Here is a 21,946-nt window from a genome sequence, read left to right as displayed (position 1 = left end):
CAAAAAATCAGAACACAAGCTGTTTTTATGTAATTTTATACATTCTAAATCAATATTTCTAAATTGAAATCCTTAGTTTTTAATACAAAATGCACCGTCCCCTTTTGAGGACAGGACAGTTCGATGTACCTGGAATCGGACCACTGAAATGTCATGCCGGCTATGAAGCTCAACATGTAGAAAATGGAGCTTTATCATCACTTTCATTTTTAGGTTTTGGTTTCTTATTTTATATTGAGGTATCCTAAAAGCATCTGAAGGGCTGTGTTTGCAGAATTGCCAGTTCCATTAAGACTTCACTTTTGCGGTTAGTAATATTATTGTAATGTATCATAACAATATAGTTACAAACTAAATTAAAATGACAGGTAAATGCCAGTTAAAAATGCTCCAAAGTAGCCCGTCCTCAAATGAGGACAATAGCACTTGATATGCATCATTCCTATTTGACACATCTTACCACAGTCAATTTAATACTCTATTTGGCAATGCTTTTCTAACACCGCGCCACTTAACAAATGACACAAAATGGACAATTTGCCTTTAAAATAGATTTTACGATACTAAGACCTCAAAATGACTGTTTACAATACTATCAGACACCTGCATTTGCACTTCTCACTACACTACAAAACATAATTTGAGTAACAGTTTGACAAAAATTAAAGGTTGTATTACTTCATCCAAACCAAAGTCATTTGATCTCGTTCATGATACCTGCCAGAGGTACCAGATTTCTCGTTCTTCAAAACAAGCCCAAACAAGCGCAACCCCTATTAGTTTATGCAAATTCCAACCAGCGACTCTCAAAAAATATGCCCAACCTCGCTTATTATAAGCGGACTTGGCAAATCTGATACCTGCCCGCTTTATTAATAGTGTATTTGGCGTAACTACCATTTGATTGGCTGGCTGGATTTTCAGCGACGCTGAGTGGTCATTCAGAGACTCGCCCATGCTACGCCTCGCACAGACCAATCCAGAAAGAGGGGTGGTTAATGAGCCTCAAGTGAATCTAAAATATGAACGATAAAATGCAAAATTATGAATTATCAAATAAATTACATGATTAAACCGTTAAATAAAGCTATCAATGTGTCTATGTGATTGAAAAACAAATTGGGAACAGAAATACTTTGTTAAAAAAATACTCCACCCCTGCATTCAGAAATGTTGCTGCCCGGACCGCCCTTACTGTCATAGCAGTCGTGCGGATGCACTTCCCTTTCGAAGCAATTGGCTGCTTTATAGATAGGGTTAAGGGGGGTTACCTTGTATTATATTTTATTTATTTACAAATCCGGTGTTTAATCTTTTACTGAAATATGCTGCGGTTAGGAAGAGCTGCCTGCCTTTCCCGGAGAGGGTATGTTGTTCCTTTTTCATAATTATTCTAGTCCTTTCTGGTTTCTTGTACCAGCTGTCTCCTTGAGGTGTCTTTCACATGCACACAAAAACCGAAAGCCATTCCGGTATTGGCAAATAACGAACCTCGTACTTCTGTCATACTTTAAATACATCCAGAACATGAGAGCACGTTTATTAGAACGGAACCGGGGTCGTTTTGTAATTACGGATGCGGGCACTGCAATATAGCCGGTTACTATATATATTATATGAATATATATGAATGATTTTACATAATAATAACGCCATGAGATGAAAATCAAAGCACGCTTCGGAGCAGCCCAAACGTATGCTTATGTGTTCTCCGTGCTGTGTGTCAGTCCAGCGCTGGAGTCGTTGGTGATTGTGGAATGTATCACCTGTTTGCTTGATTACCTGTATTATATATATATATATATATATATATATATATATATATATATATATATATATATATATATATATACATACATACACATTAATGATTGTAAGAAGCGGCGAACCCGGATAATTTTATTCAATGCGAAAAGGAGGTCGCCATACCAGTTATACTGTTTCATTAATTATCCTGTAATGTACTTTTTTGTTACTTTAGAAATGTATCGAGCAGCAGCAGCCTTTCGTCTATGAAGTCACAATGCCACCACGCTGGTTTTAGTTCAGTTAATTAATGGCATTATAAGAGATGCAGAACCACGCACTGGTATTATTTCCACATACACAACACTGAGAGCGTATAGACCTAGGACTGCTCCAGCGTTTTGTTATCTTTTGTATACTGTATAAATAAATACATGGCATGCATGGCATACATGATCGTTCATCAACAGACTTCGCTGTAGACTTTTGTATGAGTCTTCTAAGATGATCGCCTGGTAGATTCTAATATTCCAGGAGTGCAGGAATAGCTTATAACCAGCACACGTGCAAGCATTTCAATTTTTTTTTATCCCTCTGTAACAGGGGTCTCCAACCCTGGTCCTGGAGAGCTGCTGTGGCTGCTGGTTTTCGTTTCAACCAATCTCTGTTCCTTTAATTGAACCACTTATTGGCTTAAGTAGTCAAGATTAACAGGTGTTCCAGATCTTTAGCCACAGATGATGTAAAGACACCTATAAAACCTGCTGGGTAGGGGCTCTCCAGGACCAGGGTTGGAGACTCCTGCTCTATAAGCTACTCCTATACAAACACAATTAGCCTGATTGTTTTATGGTGTTGTAGAGAGTATATAGTGATAGGCCCAGATAAGACAGCTGTTGCAAGACTATTCAGAGTTAACTTGCTGGCTATTGTATCCTGATGGGAAATCCAAGCATTAGTAAAGGGCTGGGTTCCACAGTGGCCTGTTACCTTTTTTGCACTTGAGTGTAAAGTGTGGTGTATGGGTTTTACATTACATCTACAACACTATAAGTTTACTAGTAAACCTGGGAATGCCCCTTTCCTTTAATTTTGTAGAATTGTGGTGGCAGAAAAAATTAGGCCTCGCTTGCATCTAGAGTGAAAATAACATCAGTAAAGCTAAGATCATCAGAAAAAACAATAAGGGACTGGCAAGGAAGGATGTTCTGCTGATGAGAGGTAAAAAATATTCCTGTTGAACAGCTCAGCGTCTGTCATCATAAGAATTCTAGGGCATACAGCATTGTTCTGCAACAAAATATTGAGTCCTTACCAAAACTGTTGAACTGATCTGTCTGCCAAAGAGCCAGTCGTACTGAGCTTCAGGGGTCTGACCAGATTACAAGCTGTGGGTGTACAGTAGTGACCCTTGTGGAATTGATCAGTTGAAAAACAAGATTAACAAGCTCTAGGTGGATTTGCCTATTGCTTTACAATTCTGGAAAAGTAATGTCATGAATGCAAATCTTGTTTTGGGTCACGGTAAGGTTGTCAGTGCAGGCCCCAGTCGAACCCCTCCTAATTTACGAACATTTTTGCAAATGAAAAACAACTGCACATTAAATTGTAATAAAGCCAGTGTAATTAAACTGCAGTTTAATCTTTTAGGCAGGTAATGCACACTTTAACTAGCACTGCCTAAAATGTGAATGCCTTTGTGTGTTAATGGGCTAATAGAAGTTACACAGAAGTTGTGCAAAAAACAAACAGTGTCTGGTGGCGTTTTTCCAGCTGTTTAAACTTCTCTGTGGGGTATTCAAGGTCTTGGTCTGCCTTTTATAATAATTAAACAGATTGAAGTCACTTTTTAATTTTTTATAGTGATTGTAAAAGTTATGCATTATAATAACCATTTAACTGCAAATATAATGTTAATTAACTACAAAACAAAATCCTAGTGTTTTTGAGCATAATTCTGTATCTTGCAATGAAAGTGCATTTAAAAGGGGACAGAGGCATGCAGAATTTAGCTAGACTAGTTCATTATAAGTAATCACAATAGGTACACTTCACCTACAGTTTAAAATCTTGGTTGAAGTAAACTTTTTTAGCTTGGATTAGCGTGGTGAGGATGGGAAGTATAAACTGCAATAAACCACGTTGGGATCAAACTAAGTAAATCGTTGATAAGTCAAAATAAACCATTCGATTTCCCCAAAAAGATTTTCAACCCAGTGATTGGACCTGCTACTAATATGTTTCCAGTGCGGTTGTTTGTTCCAGTGTTGCAGCCAGTTACCAGTGAGGCACACACTTTGCAACCCCCTGGCAACTGCGTACAAATTGCAACATCTTTTTTTTTTTTACTTTGACCAACTGCTGCTCTCCTGGCTTGCCTCTGTGAGGTCAAGCTAAGTTTTTGCTGAGTTGTGATATTTCTTGTGCCACAGCTCATGTGTCAGTTTTTAAACATTAAGACAGGTGTAATGGTTAACCAGCCACTGAACAGCAGGCTGATTCACGCTGTTAAAACTGCAAGAGCAAAACCTGTGTGTGACTCTTTCCCTGCAATAATCAACAGCAGTGAGCAAATGATCATATGAGCAGTTTACTCAGTTTTAGCTTGATTAGCAGCAGTGGTGTCGTCATAAATCTGAAGGTATACTAAACATATAGTAACACATATAATATATAATGCATTTATCTGATTTCGACAAGTATTTCCACAAAGTGTCTTTCTCCATCTTGTCAGAATGCTTTACTTTACGTGTCTGTGGGTCAGTGGCAGAACGACAGCCAAATCTGAGCAAAGTTTTGGCACAGCGGAGAGGATTCCACATGGAAGAGCATTTTTAGCCTTCTTAAGGAAGTAGTTCGTAATAGAAGTTCCTAATGCTCTTTTCATTGCATCAAGAGGACTGCTGACTGAATCAGTCTATTGCCTATTATCGGCTTGATCCCAGCACTGATCAGCAGCTGGAATACCCAACAAGAAGCCATACTGCAACACTGACCCCCCTGTCCTCTCTTCAGGTTTAGAACTTATCCCTGTGCAGCTGTGGAAGTTAAAAATGAGCCCATCCTCGATTTCAAGCCAGGCAGCTCTGAAAGGGATGCATTGCAGAAGGTAAATGTATAGGCTATAGGGAGAGCTCATTACCATGAGGAAATAGCAGGCGGAATATTTTGTATTTTTATACCTCTTTGCATTTCAGTGACGTATGAACTTATGTTTCTTTTGGCTGGCAAATTGCGTGTGGCCAAATAAATGTAGTAAATGTAACACAATTTAAGAGCGATAAAACTGTTTAACTCTGTGGGATATGGGAATTTGTCCAGGCAAGAAATAAACAGGTATCCATTACAAAGTATAGATAGGAAACTTATCATGGTATAATTATACATGCAGTGACTGAACGGCATATAAGACAAACTGGGGTTGATATAGATGCACTTTTTTCCTGCTTGACAAACTTTCCTAAAGTTTTTTTTGTATTCATTTTTAACAGGCACTGAAAGAGTTAAAGGGGAAGACGGAGGAGATCCCATGTGTGATTGGAGATGAGCATGTCTGGACCAAGGAGATCAGATACCAGCTTTCAGTGAGTGAACTGTAGGGTTGCAGCTAAAGATGTGCCGAATGTAGAATCACAAAAAACAAAAAAATATAATTTGTATCCTAAAACATTGGGTAACGCCAGACAGCCAAATGTGTTTCAAACCTATTTCTGTTTCTTGCTTACTTTGGTATAATTATATTGTTGACCATTAACCTGTCCCCCTGCAACACTGTCCCCCAGTAAAGAAAGTGTTGCACTGAGCTGCTCTTTAAATATTCCTATGAAGTCCATCAGACCTTAACACTTGTGTTTGTATCTCTTTTTGCAGCCTTATAATCATTCTCACAAGCTGGCCAAGTTTTGTTACGCTGATAAGGTGAGTAAAACAGTCAACTGGTTCAGAAAATCTGTGAGGTCCATTGTTGTTTCCTCTGCTTTCACCAAAGGACGAGGCGATTTGTAAATACCATACATGTGTGGTTTTTTTTTTTTTTTTAGGATTTGCTCAATAAAGCTATCAATGCCTGTATGGCTGCCCGGAAGGAGTGGGACCTGAAGCCGATTCAGGACCGAGCGCAGATCTTCTTCAAGGCTGCGGACATGATCAGCGGACCCCGAAGAGCAGAGGTGCTGGCAAAGACCATGATCGGCCAGGTGAGCACAGCAGCAGCAGCAGGCACGGAGGCAGTAAAGGTCTTGGATTTGTACACAATTCATTTTTCTTTCAGGGACACTGCGCAGATGGTTGGGAATCCATATTTATCAGGGCATACTTCCAAAGTGTTTTCCCAGTAATAGTCTACTTAAGACTCTCCAGTGATTCCCTCTGCAACAGTACAAACATGAATGTGCTATTTCAGTCCGGTCCCTTTAGAACTGCAGCAACCAGTGCATAACTTTTATAAATGAAAGCAGGGAGCTTTGCAGATTGTCATTGTTGGATTACTTGTTCTCATTAATATCCTGTTATGCAAAGGGATGGTGCTGATCTCTCTCTCTCTCAGCTTTGCTTTGCTCAGTTCTAGTGCCCCCTCTCTCTCCACAGGGTAAGACCGTGATCCAGGCTGAGATCGACGCCGCACCCGAACTGATCGACTTCTTCCGCTTCAATGCGAAACACGCTATTGAGCTGCAGGACCAGCAGCCTCTCAGCATACAGCCCAGCACCAACACCATGCTGTACCGTGGCCTTGAGGTGAGCACCCCCTAGAGGAGGTGTGTGAGACAACATCGCTTTTTTTTATTATTGTTTTACAGTACTACTTTTAATTTCTATTTTAAAAAATTAAACTACAAAATAATAAACTGTTAATCTTTTTTATATAACGTTACATGTTTAAATTATTATTTTTTTTATTTTATTTTTTTTACACTAGGGATTTGTTGCAGCTGTGTCTCCCTTTAACTTCACTGCTATCGGAGGAAACCTGGCAGGGGCGCCCGCTCTGATGGTGAGTGCCTGCGTGCAATAGCTGACTCTAGCATGCAACAGCGACTTGCTGAGTGTGTGTGGCTTGGGGTGTGTGCAGTGAGAAGCTCTGTGAGGACATGTTTGGGGGTTAGCTATCATTTACCTATCAAACAGGTTTTCTATATACATTTTAAATTAAATAAATGACTGACAAGCCTGTCTCGAGGCTAGACGGCTCCTGAACCCTGTTTCTATTTCTGATTGCAGGGTAACGTGGTTCTGTGGAAGCCCAGCGACACGGCCATGTCTGCCAGCTATGTCGTCTATAAGATCCTCCGAGAAGCCGGTCTGCCCCCAAACATCATCCAGTTTGTGCCGGCGGAGGGGCCAGTGTTTGGGGACACAGTGACAGCCTCCGAGCATTTAGCAGGCATCAACTTCACTGGCAGCGTAGCGTGAGTGTACCGGACATGAGCCCAGCCGGAGGTTTTCTGGGATTTTGCACATCTGGCTTCTGTGGTCACTCATACTGGAATTGGGAATTGTAGTGGAAGTACAATCAATGCAGAATGCCCTAGCCTTATCCTAATACAGTGAAATACATACAATACACTGCCGTTAAGGATTCTGTCCCCTATCTGTGAGATGAGATGAGAGTAAAAGCTCTAAAACCACGAATGCAGACGAGGCCGGCTCTTTTTCTAATTGTGGTTTAGACACGGTCACTTGCAGTGCACACCTAGCCTCCACCCTGTTACATATGCATTTGGAATAGAAAGTCCGGTTCATTTATGTTTTTCTTCTTCAGAACCTTCAAACGGCTCTGGAGACAGGTAGCAGAAAACCTGGACCAGTATCGAAACTTCCCTCGCGTTGCAGGAGGTGAGCTCTAGTTTTCTTTCTGCAGATTTACATAGTGGAGGTAATGGAGAAAGTCTGTTACAGCTATGTCGCATTAACTATCTGTCTAATCTTCAATTGCTTATCCAATTGTCATGGTAGGGCCGTTTCATCGTGAGATCTTGGAACCAGGTTTCAAGCCACTGTCCCTGAAAAAAGTTGCTTTGTGTTCCCTCAGCTTTATACGTGTATCGCTGGGTGATCTGAAGCAATCTTTTTCGTGGGGAGCATGTTTGTTAGTCTTGTAGTTGCCTGCACCTGCGCTCTAACCAACTTCCTTCGTTTCTTTCTTCCTTCCTGGGCTGCAGAGTGTGGGGGGAAGAACTTCCATTTCGTGCACAAGTCTGCTGACGTGAGGAGCGTGGTGACCGGGACGATCCGCTCAGCCTTTGAGTACAGCGGGCAGAAGTGCTCAGCCTGCTCCAGGATGTACGTCCCGGACTCCCTGTGGCCACAGATCAAGGAGCAGATGCTGGACTTGCACAAGCAGCTCAAATTGGGAGACGTGAGTCGGGCTGATTCCTACATGCCAGTGCCAGCCACATTTTCAACCTTTTTGTTTCCAGTGCCAGCGTCCTCTATATAATTTTCATCATCATGCCAGTTTATAAAGGACAACTTATCAGTTTGAATTGTAATTTCACAATGCATTAATTATATATTATATATATATATATATATATATATATATATATATATATATATATATATATTGCCTTTTTCATGCTCACAAAACAATTTTTTCTCTCTTCTCTGTGTAGCCTGTTGAGGATTTCAACACTTTCTTGTCTGCTGTTATTGATGACAAGGTAAAGGCATTGCTGTTATTATTAGTATTGTTATTATTAAGAAATATGATTTTCCCTGTTAAAGAAACGGTACAATTACAATAAGCAACCCCTCTTAGAGTGCAGTCATGCGCATGTCAAGATCACTTTGAAAAAGTGAAACATCAGTAATTTAAGACTACATTTATTTCATTTGCTGGGAACAATTAATGATTTCTTGATTCTTCATCCCCCCGCAAGTCTTTTGCCCGTATCAAGAAGTGGCTGGACCACGCGCAGTCCTCTCCGAACTTGACCGTCGTGGCGGGGGGGAAGTGTGATGACAAAGTCGGTTACTTCGTGGAGCCCACTATCATCGAGACAAAGGACCCTCGGGACTCCATCATGAAAGAGGTAGGGAAACGCTCAAGAATAGGAGTGTGACTGTAAGAACCATGATTGCAAAGACCAGACTCTATATAACATAATGGAGGGACCCTTGAGAAAGAAATATGAAAGAAATATGCTTCATAACACATTGCTGCTTTCCAGTTCTCATGTGAGATGCAGTTTTAACATGGCTTGCTGCAGAGTAGAAGATTTCTAGACTACATACAATGTTTATACCCATGTCCTCCTCAGTCCTGAGACCAGGTTTGTTAAGAGAACATATTTAATTGGCTGTGAAACGCGTTATTTCCTTTACATGAGATCGCAAAAACATACAAAATATAATTAGACCAATATTGAACGTTCAGTATTCTGAACGTCCAAACAGGGCTCTCTGGATAATGGTAGCGCAGAGATTTTCGAATGAAAAATGTTCGATATACTGAACAAAAGGGCCAAAGAGGATATATGACAAAAACTTGTATTAAATTATTTTTTTTCTACTCGTAGGAAATATTCGGTCCAGTCCTTACTGTGTATGTGTATCCTGAAAACCAATACAAAGAAGTGCTGCAGATGATTGACAGCACTTCCCCTTTTGCCCTCACGGGGGCAGTGTTTGCCCAGGACAAGTAAGTATACCTTTATTAACGTCTCATTTCCAACCACTGGTGACAATGCTGTCTGTCCAGAGATAAGTCATTGAATGATTTATTGGACAGTCCACGGCCACTGTGCCTGTCATCTATGAAAAGGTGACCCCCCCCCTCTTCCTGGACTGACCACTGGCTTTGTTTTTAGGAATGTTATAGCTGAGGCATCAAAGGTTTTGAGGAACGCAGCCGGCAACTTTTACATCAATGACAAATCGACGGGATCCGTCGTGGCCCAGCAGCCGTTCGGAGGCACCCGCGCTTCAGGTGAGGAGTCCAGGGTTCGTGAGCGATTAACTAGGCACTCACCTGAACACTATAGCTTGTGCTGAGTAACAAGAAAGGAGAATCTATTGCAGTTGTTACCGACTCTGAATCTCAAGGTCCACTCCAGTCCAGATTCCAACCAGGTCTTAAATTAGTAAATTTGAACAGGCTAAGAGTCAATTAAGTAATTTTAGGACTTTATGGGAACAAAATCCTGGACTGGAACAGACGACAAGAGGGAGTTGGGGACTAATGATATATTGTATGGTGACATAGAATTAAAACACATTTAAAAAGAAAGTCATTCTTGCTCATTGTTTTTTAAATTTGAATTAAATAGTTCAGTTTTCCTGTTTCAGTGACCAAAATCATAAATTTTAAATAAAAACATTCTTCAGAAAGAATTCCACTGATGTGAAATATGGTATATTAATGAATATATCAGCAACAGAAGATTGAATCCTAATTGCAATATGCATGTGTTTGGGGAGCTGTAATTACAATCAGTTTTCTAATTGTTATGTTTTTGGCTTTACTTCCAGGCACCAACGATAAGCCTGGCGGCCCCCACTATGTGCTGCGCTGGACCAGCCCTCAGGTGGTGAAGGAGACTCATGTCCCCCTGACTGAGTGGAGATATCCCTACATGGTGTAACCCAGACCCTCCCAGCACATTCAAGCAGGAGCACAAAGCCGGGACCTTCCCAAACAATTACAGGCTTGTCCAACTATTCAATCAACTATTTAAAAAAAGAAAAAAAGTACCAGTATTTAAAAAATAACGTAACCGTTTTTGGACTGTTGAATACTGGAGTAATGCAATCCTTGCACAGCATATACTTGCCTTGTGAATTCTGAACCCTCCTACAGTAGATACAATGTCCATAACAGCAGGCTACACAGAACTTTGCTACAGAAGTATACTGAAAGTGCTTTTTTTTAGGCCTGGTGGGAGTTTCCAGTGTCCGTCCATCCAGCCGTCCAGTCCAGCGACCTGACCTGTAGTGCTTGAAACTCCCACTAGCCCCAAGCACCCATCATGGGTCTCAGAACTGCCTTTGTTTTTGGTTTACAGTATTAATGAAATGAGCACGTGCCAGGAGTTTGAACAGTCAGGCTTGGGTTAAATCAGCTCTGAACTGATTGAACTGTAGGTTTACTAATAGAAGTAGTTCATGCAGCAATAAGGGAAGATCAATGCATTCAGCATCAAACTCATTATTACTTTAATAATATCTTAAATTGACAGTAGTTCTGAGTCCAGGGCTCTGTGCACAGCTAGTGTGAGTTTTTAAAGCCATGCTTATGAAAGTTTACTGTGTGTGTGCATATCATGGTAAATGCATAGTACTGTATATATAAGTAGGACTTGCATAAAGAGAATTGAGGAATGGTTTGTTGGGACTGGTCTTGACTGCTATAAATGCCTAAAAGTGTGTTCTGTTTCTATTGCGGAGCAGATAGAGGGTCAGGCTAATGCTGCAAGCCTGTGATTTTAAAAAATGAGTCTGGACTGCAAACAAATGGTCACATAGCCTCCTGAACCCTAGCAATCGAGAACCACTGAGGTAATGCAATATCTCTCTGTGGTTTCCAAAACACGAAGGTCAGAAAATCTGTTGGCAACTTGTTTTTAGCAAGATTAAGCTTTTTATAACATATAACACAACAGGCATATAGTACAACATAGATTGTATACGATTACATAAAAAAACGTTACTGTCTCAGATTTTAATCTAAATTAAATATATATATATATATATATATATTTTAAATTAATGTTAGTAATAATGTCTGGATGATTTGCTGCCTAACATCATGTTTTGTTGATTTTGTAGATTTTAATTGCATTGCTACTGTAGTAATTTGTACTTCCAAATGCTGGTTCATTTCAGTAAAAGATTTTAAAAAGTTATTGGTTTACTGTGTGTTTTTACTTATGACTTGGGGAAACAGTAGGAGCCCACGCTGGTGCTCTGATCGATTGTCTTTTGACTGAGCTGGGGTGTTTTGTTACTGCTGATACCCGAGTGCAACACACTCCTCTGTCTGTGTTCTCAATGGGGGGGATCAGTTCATGTAAATGGGGTCCCATAACAAACCAGAATACTAGGGGCTTTTTTAGTCTTGTTTTTTTTTTTTAAACTTGCAGGGATAACATTGCAACCTTGTTATCCTGTACTGTCCACAGGGCATTACATTAAAATGTAATTCTCTGTGGAATCATTGGTTCTAGTTTGTATTCCATGCCCTTGACTGGTGTTGCATGAATGGCATCTTCCACATCCTTCCCTGATTTGAATTGTTCTGCTACAACGTGAGCTGGGAAACTAGGGCGGCATGCAAATAATGTTTCTGCTGCCTGTCTTCACCTGGGATGCAGGTCACTGCACAGATAATAACATCTTCTATGCAAACCATTAATGGAGAAACAAAACAGTCTGACAGCTGGTCAGCGATGATCTCAGACTGGGTTTGTAAAAGCTGCCGTCAGACTTTAGTACCAAAAGTCATAGAAATGAACAGTGTGGATGAACTGGAACACTTACATGATGCATTTCTGCATTGTCTGTCCTAAGAGCTTACTGCAGGACAGCATGGTAAAAGTTCAGTTCCTGGACACTAATTAGGACTTGTCCATACCTGATTGGGTTTGGCATCGCCCTGGTATGGGGCAAGTCCTCCTGGTAGACCACAGGTGCTTTGATTACTCTGGAAGATGGAACAATTGGCATATTTTACTTGAGCATGTTGACTGTGATCAGGACAGGCGGTGGCACCAGCACCATATTAGATACAGGTCCTAATAAAATTGGCAGGCAATGTAAAGGAAAGTGAATTCATGCTAGAATTGCCAGGCCTGCTTCAGGAAGAATTTCCCATCAGTGTTCCCCAGCTTGTTTAATTGTGAGGAGACTTGGTAAGGACATTCCTAAGCCAAGTAATGGAGACTATCAGAACATGGGAATATATAGCTGCCTGTCTATAAGTCCATCCAACTATACACATGTAGCACTTGCTTTGTATACATAGTGGAGGGAAGTCTTGTTTGACAAATCCCTTACATATGGAAGGCACAATTAGAGTACATGATCTGTTATTGTTGCACTTTGCATGTCCAGGATGCTGCCTTTGCATAGGTTATGCTTAGATTGATGTTTTTCCTGTCTTTTTTTTTTTTTTTTTTTTTCACCATAGCAAATCCGGTACCAGAGAACAAATTCTGGTTTGCGGTGCACTTCTGAATGAAAATCGATGCAAATTTGGAATTATTGGATTGCGAATTTGTCATTGTTTGCATATGTGAGGTGTTGGCTGTCTTATGTGAGGTATTGGACTGATTGATGACATTGAAACATATGTAGTTTTATTTTACAATTTCTAAATTGTTTCTCATAAGCAGCCTAAAATGTTTCCTTCTTTTCTTTTTTTTATTTTTATTATTAACATTTATTCACGGCAGTCCTGCGTGGGTCTGATTTTTACAACCCGCTTCCGACATGGAAACGCTACTACAGAACCCGACCCGAACCCGCTGCAGCACCGTCTTCTTACCCGCGACCCGACCCAACCCACTTTAATAAGACCTGCAACACAACTCGAACTCGCAAGTATTTGTCCTTTACCTAGTGCCTGTGTCGACTGGCGCTCTCACATTCCCACACAGATATATCTACCATTCTCCACAGAATGAGTTTATACAATTATTATTTGTTTATTTAGCAGACGCCTTTATCCAAGGCGACTTACAGAAACAACAGGCTGTACAACGTGGTAGCTTTCTCTAGTGGTCTGCATATTTTTAAACATTGTAACATATTAACTATCTCTACTTACTTTACTATAAAATACTATTCCTAGTACTAAATACAAGTCTATTCCTTTCGTGTCACCAATTGAAAGGGAGATACACCTGTGCTTTTGCAGATATACCAGTTTTGTGGCTGTCTTACACATAGTGACAGGTTTTACAAGCAATGAATCCAGTCACATGTTCATTATTTTCATTTGTTATAATTCCAAAAGAATTCTACATGTCTGATTTACCTGTCAAACTATTATCCACTACATGATATAAACCCTGTGCTATCTTTTGTTTCACCTAGTCCGCAGGCATTTTTATTGTCACCGAGCAGACGTGATAAAAGGATCTTGTGACGTATCAAGCAAGCGGCAATACAAACCGAGAACACTGCTTAGTCAGCTGACTCCTCCCTAATCGCCTCCTGCTTTAGTGCAGGAAATACCAGTGTAGTGTTATAAAGTGGTACATCATCACAATGTGGTACGCGTACCAAAACTTGACCCATGTAATGTTAGAAACTGGTACACTGTCAGATTTTGGTACAGGTGCAATCAATTGAGATGTGATGTGTTTTCTTATTGTCAAACAGAGGTACATTTACCATTAATTATACATTATTTCTTTGCAAACCATTAATTATACATTATTTTTTTTTTGCAAACTTAAACTGGAAACAGACAATCGGTTTGACGAACAAGACAAAATGAGAAGTCCACCGCAAAGCTGCAGAAGTGAAAAAATGCACAAGACCCAATGTATTGCATATGATAAATATTCACATACTATTTTTTAATGGTGGAAAAATCTGATAAATTAATTTTAAGAAGATGAAAAAGACTGAAAACAGCATAATGTACCAGATTTGAATGGACACTAACGTGCTTTCTAAGCGTAAGTTGTTTAAGCATGCGCGAGCAAGCGCATTGCGCTGTGTACCACTTTTTATCCGCGTACCTGAAAATAACACTACACAGGTACATTTACCTTCTAGTATGTTATTTGGGAAAAGGTTTATTCTTTGACCCGAACTGCAAACCGCGAAAAAGTTCACGTTGCAATCCGACCCGCTTCTGCGGGTCACCTGCGGGTACCCGGCCCGATGTTTGTTATTCTGCTGTTCTTAATTTACACTAATGAAGGGTATGCAAATATTTCAAATGCAACACTACATATAAACTGCTGCTGGCACTCTGATTAACTCAAATGTGGAAAATACCAGTAGTATGAACATTGCTATTGTAGAACTCTTGACTCTTAAATAATGTTCAGTTTGTGTTGCACTATATCGTTTCTTAACAACCTACGTTTTTAAAATAATTTTACAATCCTTCCACAAATCAGAATCAGCTGTTTTTCTGATTATGCAGTAACCCAAGCGGTAAGCAAATTAATTTCAGCGTCAAACCGGCCAGTATCCCACAGTATGTAAATTCTACTATAGAAAAGCACATGCATGCACACGGTCAGTGTGTATAATCTATACTCTGAGGAACACCAGTCATGGCCTTTTCTTCTGTTCTCTTATTCACACACTTGTGTGTTGTGACCTTGGCTTACTCTGAACCCAGCTGCACAGAAACGCCCGGATCCCAGTTTGAGTTCCAGCAGGACGGTGATTATTTGATTGCTGGATTATTCCCCGTTCATGAATCACTTGGTATAACCAGACCAGTACCTGAACTGCAGGACTGCAATACGTAAGTGCTCCATTCTTAGTTTTAAATGTTTAATTAATAAAAATTTGCAGGTTTAACAATTGTAAATGTCTGTTTTTTTTTTAGTGAAATTTTCAACAAACATGGTTATCATTTGATGCAAGCCATGCGATTTGCCTTGGAAGAAATAAACAGTGCCACCAGTGCTCTGCTGCCCGGTGTTAAATTGGGATACGAAGCATACGATATCTGTTCGGAGTCGGCTAATATTCTAGCAACATTCAACATCGTGTCCAAGCAGAACGTTGAGCACCAAAATGAACAGCTAACAACAGAGAAGCACTACGACCCCAAAACTATAGCTGTGATCGGGCCAGACAGCAGCACCTATGCTTTCACCACAGCGAGCGTAATGGGATATTACCTGATGCCACAGGTATTTACCTACTTTAAACAGCATTTTATTTACAAATGGTTTGATATGGGCGATATTCACACAAATAAATAAATCACAAAGAGCTATGGTCTTGATATTTTGGTGTTTAGATTACAGTAGCTGGTTTGGTGCAAATCAGCACCATGTTTTAACAGTTTAAAATAGCATAATGCTGGAAACAGGTTTGGATCATATATCAGACTTGCTGTAAAAGTGTGTCATTCCTTCGCTTATTCTGTATAGTGACCTCTTGTGGATCTTACTGTGGTAAACTTTTTGCTAAAGCCACTTTGAAACCTTTACTCTGAAGCAGAAAACAAGCTGTGCTGATCCATTCCATTGCATTCCATTAATTAAGTCCTGTTACATAATTAAACAACAGGTTGAAACAAAGTCTTGCTACTGAATGGACTACAAGAGGTTGCCTATCTATTGTGTTATAAATAGCAATTTATTATTTATCTGCAGTTTTGATAGCGCTATGGTAACAACGTTAAACTGTATAATTAAAATAATTAACCTTGCCTAGGCTTGCATGCAATGCAGTATGTATGTCGCAAACTCTGGGATTATAAAACCCTTTGTTAAATCATCCTGCTCACTTTACTTCATGTGTTAATAAAACACTCTTTCATATTTGCAGATCAGCTATGAGTCTTCCAATGAGTTGCTGAGCAACAAACGATTATACCCGTCTTTCTTCCGCACTATCCCCACCGATAGGTATCAGGTGAAGGCGATGCTTCAGCTACTGTCAGAGTTTCATTGGACCTGGATTGCCATCCTTGGAAGTGATGAGGACTATGGGACACAGGGGATGCAGAGTCTATCTGAACTTGCCTTGAAATATGGGATCTGCGTAGCTTACCAAGCCACCATACCCTCTTACAGCGAAGACACAAGGGCTCAAATGCTACAAGTGATTAAAGGCATTGTCCAAACCAACGTGAACGTGGTGGTAGTTTTTTCTAACAATCGCAAAGCCAGCGGGTTCTTCTCACTGGTCATCGAGCAGAACATCACCGACAAAGTGTGGATTGGTTCTGAAGACTGGTCCATGTCCACGTTGGTTTCCATGCTCCCTAAAATCAAAAGCATTGGCAGCGTCATGGGGATATCCATCAAGGCGGCAGTGATGCCCGGCTTTGCTGAGTTCGAAGCTTGGTCTATTGAATCAGAGAACACTAAGGCCAACGAGGAACCCGTGTGCCAGAGTGAAACTTTCTCAGAGATCCTCGCCTGTTACCAGGTATGCGACCAGTGCAGGTTGCTGAATTCTACAGACGTGCCCTCCCTGCTGGAAACCTTCGATATTCAGTCTTCATTCAATGTCTACACTGCCATGTACGCTGTTGCACACGCACTGCACCAGTTACTAGGCTGTGACTCTGGAGAGTGCCAAAAAAAACAGGTGCATCCTTGGCAGGTAAGGGGTTAACCTGAGAACCTGACAAGTCGAATATATTTTATATAGCAGGTGTTCATTATATATATATATATATATATATATATATATATATATATATATATATATATATATATATATAGATAGATAGATAGATATATGCTCAAAGTTAACGTATAAACTCTTAATTTGCTACAAGTGTTTTTTATGCAGTAGCACATTTATTTTATAGACCAAAAGTAAAATTAAATAACTGTAAAAACATTGTGATTTTTTTTTAAGATAACAGGCAATGATCTAACAGGATATTACGTTTATTCAGTGTTATAAAATGCTAATTTAATCTGTCATGGAGAATGTCATCTCCAGTTTTGTTAGAATGTTAACCCTAGTTTCACCCATGATAGAAATGAACACATAATAGGTAGATCACTATTACTTTATCAAAATTCTGACTAAGGGGAGGAAAAAAAAAAAAAAAAAAAAACAGGAGCAAATAGCTAGCTATAATGTTACCATGATCCAAGAACAACTTCCAGTACGAATAATAGACAACATACAATTTTGGTGCATTGGAGGTGCATTAATTTATCTATCGGTTTTCTTTTTATAATAAATTCACTACCTTGCATACTTCTCCTGTTTAACTAGTGAAACGTATGCTTTGGCAAAAAAAGTTATATGCATATATATATATATATATATATATATATATATATATATATATATATAGATTGCACCTTCAAACTATAACTTACGCACATAGCTAAATGTCACTGTTTAATTAAAAAAAAAAACCATTGTGTTTTTTCTTTTTTTTTTTTTAAATCATGGTTGATATCCCTTATTCTTATTACTACTTAGTTAATTTCTTCAAAATTCTACAGAATTTAAAAATGCAGTGAAAAGGCAGGGTGTGAGCATACATATTTATGAACAAACCAGTTATTATAACATGTTGCATGAATCTTTAAAATGTTGGGATACCGTGCTGGAATTAGCTTTCAGCTTGGTTGTGGTTGTAACCTTGTAATTTCTAAGGTCATACAATGCATGATTCAACAATAACAACAAAAAACTTAAATATAATCCTACTATGTGATCGTTTGGGATATTCAGTTTATTTAAAACAGTAGGTAGGTATTTATTTTTTTACAATTATTTTTATAATTATTAGTCGAATAAACCGCTGTTGATTAAGACCATTTTGCTACCTACTTTCCTGGCAGGTAGCAAATCCTCACTACTTCCTTAAAAAGTTAACTTCTAGTCCTGTGTGTGTGTGTGTGTGTGTGTGTGTGTGTGTGTATATATATATATATATATATATATATATATATATACACACACACACACACACTGAAGGGCCATGCTATGCCTGGTTTAATATGTGTATTGATGTAGTGTTAACTACTTAGGATTTGACTGGAGGTTTAATTCATTAAATTAAATAAAGTACAAGATTGAAAAAAGATTTATTGTGTGTGGTGGTATTAGGATCCGCCACTCTTAGATCATTCAAACAATCCCCCGGTCTGGAAATGTCTGAGTACTTTAAATCCACGTGTTTATTCTTACTGCAATTACTGTAGGCTTCATCATTTTAATGATAAAGAAGGATACAGCACATGCATGTATGTGTTTAATGTTTTTGTTTATTGTATTTATCATTTGTTATTTGCAGCTCTTGCAACAGATTAAACAGGTTAATATTTCCATTCATGACGCCCCGTTATATTTTGATAATAACGGAGATCCCCCTACCGGCTATGACATAATTGCGTGGGACTGGGTCGGTGACAGCGTATCATACAAGGTGATCGGATCATACAGCCCCAACCCAGAGAGACTGCTAATTAACAGAGACTTGATTAACTGGAATGCCAAGGACAAGAAGACAGTAAGTTTGAGATCTTTCTGTCTGAAAACTGTAGGAAACTCATTCCTTATGTATAGGATATTAAAAGGTGTAGTGTAGATTTAAAATCCATTTTCTGTACCCATTTATGCCAACTATATCTGGTATATTTCTGAACTTTGAACAGGGTATGTCAGTAGACCACTCCTGCATGTTTAAATGTTTTCTAATAATTCTTCTCTGAATATAAACCACACAGGTGCCCACCTCTCTCTGCTCTGCGGAATGTTGGAAGGGGTACAAAAGAGTTGTGACTGGCGCTCACGTTTGCTGCTTCAACTGTGAGGCTTGTCCCGCAGGAACTTACGTGGATATAAACGGTGAGAAAATAAATCAATCTGCGCTCTTTAACTAATCCAAAACTTCCAACACTAAATGTAAAACTGTGTCTACTTGTCTCATATTTGTTTAACTCCCATCAAACACACACTATGGGTCAGATGTGACACACTTTTGTACAGGCTGTGTTTGTGTTCCAGTTTGTGTATGGAAACCTGCTAGCCCAGTTACTTTCCCATGGAACCAAGGTTGATATTCCATGACAGGGTTCCTGTTCTCAACTTCACTTCTACAGTAAACATTTCTAAAAAGAATATCATTGAGTAGTTCATTTACTGTAAGAGCATAACAAAACATGTTTTATCCCCCCTTCCCCCCATAGATCTTTTCAATTGCAAGCCTTGTGAGATACATCAGTGGTCTTTGCCAGAGAGTGACGCCTGCCTCAACCGAACTGTAGAATACCTCCCATGGGATGACATCACTTCGGCAGTGCTGATAATCACCTCAGTCATGACACTGCTTCTGACTGTAGCCACGGCAGGCCTTTTCCTGCTAAACCTGAACACCCCAGTGGTCAAATCGGCGGGTGGAAAGACATGCTTGCTCATGTTGTCCTCCCTGGCGTGTGCGTCCTGCAGCGTGTACGGTCACTTTGGCATCCCCACGGCCGTGGGTTGCGCATTCCTCCGGGAACTGTTCTGCTTCAGCTTCACCATCTGCCTCTCCTGTGTCGCCGTCAGGTCATTTCAAATCGTGTGCATTTTTAAAATGACTGGCAAGCTGCCAAAGGCTTATGAGTTCTGGACCAAAAATAACGGCCCACATGTATTTATCTTAGTCTCTTCTGCCATTGGGTTCTTTATTTCACTTATGCGCATTGTCCTGGATCGTCCTGTACCAATTGAGAACTACAGCATCTCTCCTGATAAGATCGTGTTGGAATGCAGCGGGACCCAGTCTGTAGGCTCCGCTATGGAGACAGGGTACGTGGGATTGCTCAGCTTCTTGTGTTTTGCATTTAGCTACATGGGGAAAGATTTGCCAGCGAACTACAATGAAGCCAAGTGTGTCACGTTCAGCCTGTTACTATATTTAGTCTCTTGGCTTGGTTTCTATACCACCTACGCAGTCTACAAAGGAAAGTATACCCCAGCTTTTAACACCGTCGCTGTATTGGCTAGCGTGTTGGGTATACTCGGGGGTTATTTCATGCCCAAGTGTTATATTATTCTGCTGAAACCTCAGCTTAATACTGCAGCGCATTTTCAGAATTGCATTCAAATGTACACGACCAAGAAAAGTGATCATTAATGCTAAAATGTTACTGCAAGTAATCTTTCTGTACTTTAAAAGCCAATGGAATTAAGACAGTACATTTAAGGATCCTGCTGTTAATGGCATTATTTATTTAGTTTATAATAATGTTTAAAATACTTGCAAGTTTATTATTATTTATTATTATCTCTGTAACACTTTAAAATCATAGCTGCAAGATCATATGATTATCAATAGAGCTTCATAGGATTGCATAGAAGTAACATATGAATAGCAAATTTGTGTTTGTTATTTTGTAATGATGTTTCTACTCTTGAAGATAAATACATTTTTTTAAAATTGCCAGAAATTCATAATGAATTCAAGTTGAACACCACAGCAGCAGCAGCTAATGCCATGGAATTCAGTGGAATGTGCAGTGATTGTATGAAAGTTTAAACATTTGTTTATTATTATCAATTGTGGCTTGATTTAGTTTCAACAATATAAATATCATAAACAGCTATATTTTCCTTACTAAATACTGAACGTATGTTACTTGTATATCTGTTGTAACCCAGCTATCTTTGTGTATTCATATATTGTATGTATATAATATATATATATATATATATATATATATATATATATATATATATATATATATATATATATATATATATATATATATACACACACACACACACACACACACACAATAAAAATGTAATTGAATGTTCAGAAGAGGTTGGTCTTTTCCATCATTGGGGTATGGGGGATGATTTTTTGAGGTTTTTAGTCAAAAGTATAAATTTACTAAAATGTTTCAGGTTGTCTTTTTTTTCTTTTCTTTTTTTTTATTCAAGTAATGAAATGAGAAATAAACAGCCAAACTTACTTAAACTGTCTTGAATACCTGCTGCATTTTTTATAGTATTGTAATTTCACATTCATTTAAAGAGTAAGGCTTTGGAAATGTGCACTATGAGGCCTGTAATGAGTTCTGTACCACACACCTGAAACAGTCCTTTTCCCCTTCTGTCACTTCATGTTAAGTTTGCTATCTATGTATCTATTTTATAATCTATTATACAAAACACAACACAACTGACAACATGTTGCTTTATCCAGGACTGTAGCCACACCGGTAGTTATACCAATAAACATGGAAATCCTAAAGTTGCAATCAACTCAGTTAAGAAAGTTATGGAGTGTTCCATAGTAGGGTATCGACTATTATTCTGTAGATAAAGAATAATAAACAAAACTGCAGTTCCCCAGCGTTAATGTATCTAAAATATATATTTCAAAATCGGTTATAGTATTCTGCCATTAACAAAGTGTGATTCTTTAACCAAATACTGAAGAATATAAAAAACATTTTAAATACTAGCATTGTTGTGCAGTACAGTAGTTGTTAGGCTATCTCTTGATGTCAGCAAAACACACAAGAACAAGGGATAGAACAATGCAGAGCCGGCACAGGTTCTGTGTTATGTGTATTGTACTGTAGAT

At 39.1% G+C, this 21,946-nt stretch overlaps 2 protein-coding genes across 2 annotated transcripts; both read left to right on the top strand.

Annotated features, from left to right (window-relative positions):
* The first annotated feature begins 1,224 nt into the window (after window positions 1–1,224).
* On the top strand, window positions 1,225–11,591 carry LOC131701851 (delta-1-pyrroline-5-carboxylate dehydrogenase, mitochondrial-like). The gene is made up of 15 exons (XM_059002295.1): window positions 1,225–1,366; window positions 4,762–4,855; window positions 5,238–5,330; window positions 5,617–5,664; window positions 5,787–5,942; window positions 6,334–6,483; window positions 6,665–6,739; window positions 6,967–7,154; window positions 7,508–7,581; window positions 7,908–8,104; window positions 8,361–8,408; window positions 8,628–8,780; window positions 9,267–9,388; window positions 9,558–9,676; window positions 10,219–11,591. Exons 1-15 carry the CDS (start codon window positions 1,326–1,328, stop codon window positions 10,329–10,331), a joined length of 1,671 nt encoding a protein of 556 aa, XP_058858278.1. The 5' UTR covers window positions 1,225–1,325; the 3' UTR covers window positions 10,332–11,591.
* Window positions 11,592–13,539: 1,948 nt separating this feature from the next.
* On the top strand, window positions 13,540–21,035 carry LOC131701850 (taste receptor type 1 member 1-like). Its single transcript, XM_059002294.1, has 6 exons — window positions 13,540–15,178; window positions 15,263–15,572; window positions 16,216–16,998; window positions 18,662–18,877; window positions 19,095–19,215; window positions 19,557–21,035. The coding sequence occupies exons 1-6, from the start codon at window positions 14,982–14,984 to the stop codon at window positions 20,486–20,488; spliced, it is 2,559 nt and encodes an 852-aa protein (XP_058858277.1). The 5' UTR covers window positions 13,540–14,981; the 3' UTR covers window positions 20,489–21,035.
* Window positions 21,036–21,946: the final 911 nt, after the last annotated feature.

This window comes from Acipenser ruthenus, chromosome 27 (assembly GCF_902713425.1).
Source record: "Acipenser ruthenus chromosome 27, fAciRut3.2 maternal haplotype, whole genome shotgun sequence".
Taxonomy (NCBI): Eukaryota; Metazoa; Chordata; class Actinopteri; order Acipenseriformes; family Acipenseridae; genus Acipenser; species Acipenser ruthenus.
Note: the sequence above shows the minus strand (reverse complement) of the source record. Positions and strands in the feature narration are given on the sequence as shown.

Coding starts and splice junctions, on each gene's coding strand:
- LOC131701850 (XM_059002294.1), top strand. CDS start 14,982: ATGGCCTTTTCTTCTGTTCTCTTATTCACACACTTGTGTGTTGTGACC. Junction 16,999..18,661: donor AACAGGTGCATCCTTGGCAG/GTAAGGGGTTAA, acceptor TGTTATTTGCAG/CTCTTGCAACAGATTAAACA. Junction 18,878..19,094: donor ATGCCAAGGACAAGAAGACA/GTAAGTTTGAGA, acceptor TAAACCACACAG/GTGCCCACCTCTCTCTGCTC.
- LOC131701851 (XM_059002295.1), top strand. CDS start 1,326: ATGCTGCGGTTAGGAAGAGCTGCCTGCCTTTCCCGGAGAGG. Junction 7,155..7,507: donor AACTTCACTGGCAGCGTAGC/GTGAGTGTACCG, acceptor TTTCTTCTTCAG/AACCTTCAAACGGCTCTGGA. Junction 8,105..8,360: donor AGCAGCTCAAATTGGGAGAC/GTGAGTCGGGCT, acceptor TTCTCTGTGTAG/CCTGTTGAGGATTTCAACAC.